The following is a 1,305-nucleotide window of genomic DNA, read 5'->3' as shown; positions in this document are numbered from 1 at the left end:
AGTGGAGGTGCTTTACCAACACCAGTGGGGAACCGTCTGTGACGATGGCTGGGATCTGAAGGAAGCCAAGGTGATCTGCAGGGAGCTGGGCTGTGGGACGGCCGTGTCGGTCCCGGGCTTGGGTCACTTCGGTTTCGGGTCGGATCCCATCTGGCTGGATGACGTGGAGTGCACTGGCATGGAGACCACCTTCTCCCAGTGCAACCTCAACAGCTGGGGAACCCACAACTGCAACCACGACGAAGACGCGGGAGTCGTGTGCTCAGGTGGTCCCCCGTGGTGGCGGTTGGGGGGAAATACTCAGATGCTCCCAAAAAAGGGGGTTTTTATGGGACTGGGGGTGCTGGTGGGACACCAATGATGGGAAGGGAGCTATGGTGGGGATGGGCTCCCTGGTTCCAGAAGGACAGGGAACTGTTGGAGAAGGTTCAGAAAAGGGCTAAGAAGATGATGAGGGTACTAGAAGATCTCACTTACGAAGAAAGCCTGAGGGACTTGGGGCTTATTAGACTGGAGAAAACTGAGGGGGATCTTGGCAATGCTTACAAAACACTTCAATGGGGGTGGTCAGGAAGATGGGGCAGCCTTTTCTCAGTGGTGCCCAGTGACAGGACAAGAGGTAACGGGTAACTTGAACATAGGAAGTTCCACCTAAACATGACAAGGAACTTTGTACTGTGAGGGTAGCAGAGCACTGGAACAGGCTGCCCAGAGAGGTGGTGGAGTTTTGAGACATTCAAAACCTTCCTGGACATCACCCTGTGCAATCTGCTTCAGAGAACTTGCTGTGGCAGGGGTGGAGGTTGGACTAGACAATCTCCAGAAGTCCCTTCCAACCTCAAACGTTCCGTGATGGTGCAGCAGGTGGCACGTTGCACGCACGTCCATTCTCGCACCTGCATGCGCCTTGCACGCCTCCTCTCCACCTCCTTGTGGAGGCCGGAGGGGCCGTCTCATCCCCTTCATTCCCTTCTTGCAGGCTTTGAGCCCTTGCAGGTCCGGGTGAAGGATGGCCCCGGTCCCTGCGCGGGGCGGGTGGAGGTCCTCTACAACGCGACCTGGCACGGGGTGTGTGGCGGCAGCGGATGGAGCCTGCTGGAAGCTGAGGTTGTCTGCAAGCAGTTGGGCTGTGGACCAGCCCAGTCAGCCCCTGTGGGAGCCCAGTTTGGCCAGGGGGATGGCCAGGCCTTGCTGGAGGGGCTGAGCTGCCAAGGCTCCGAGTCGCAGCTCCTGGAGTGTCAGCAGAGAGGGACGGGGCTGGGAGCGTGCAGGCACGAGTTGGTGGCCGGCGTGGTGTGCACGAAG

At 58.8% G+C, this 1,305-nt stretch overlaps 1 protein-coding gene across 1 annotated transcript in view; it reads left to right on the top strand.

The window, feature by feature from the left end:
- Nucleotides 1–1,293, top strand: part of LOC104276960 (deleted in malignant brain tumors 1 protein-like) — a gene marked incomplete at both ends in the record, with an annotated part of 15,055 nt that extends 13,762 nt beyond the window's left edge. Inside the window, 2 exons of the mRNA XM_009873449.1 lie at nucleotides 3–269; nucleotides 980–1,293. Coding sequence (XP_009871751.1) covers nucleotides 3–269; nucleotides 980–1,293 — 581 coding nt within the window. The remainder of the gene's footprint in view (nucleotides 1–2; nucleotides 270–979) is intronic.
- Between the last annotated feature and the right edge of the window lie 12 nt (nucleotides 1,294–1,305).

This window comes from Apaloderma vittatum, unplaced genomic scaffold, assembly GCF_000703405.1.
Source record: "Apaloderma vittatum isolate BGI_N311 unplaced genomic scaffold, ASM70340v1 scaffold16337, whole genome shotgun sequence".
Classification (NCBI taxonomy): domain Eukaryota; kingdom Metazoa; phylum Chordata; class Aves; order Trogoniformes; family Trogonidae; genus Apaloderma; species Apaloderma vittatum.
Note: the sequence above shows the minus strand (reverse complement) of the source record. Positions and strands in the feature narration are given on the sequence as shown.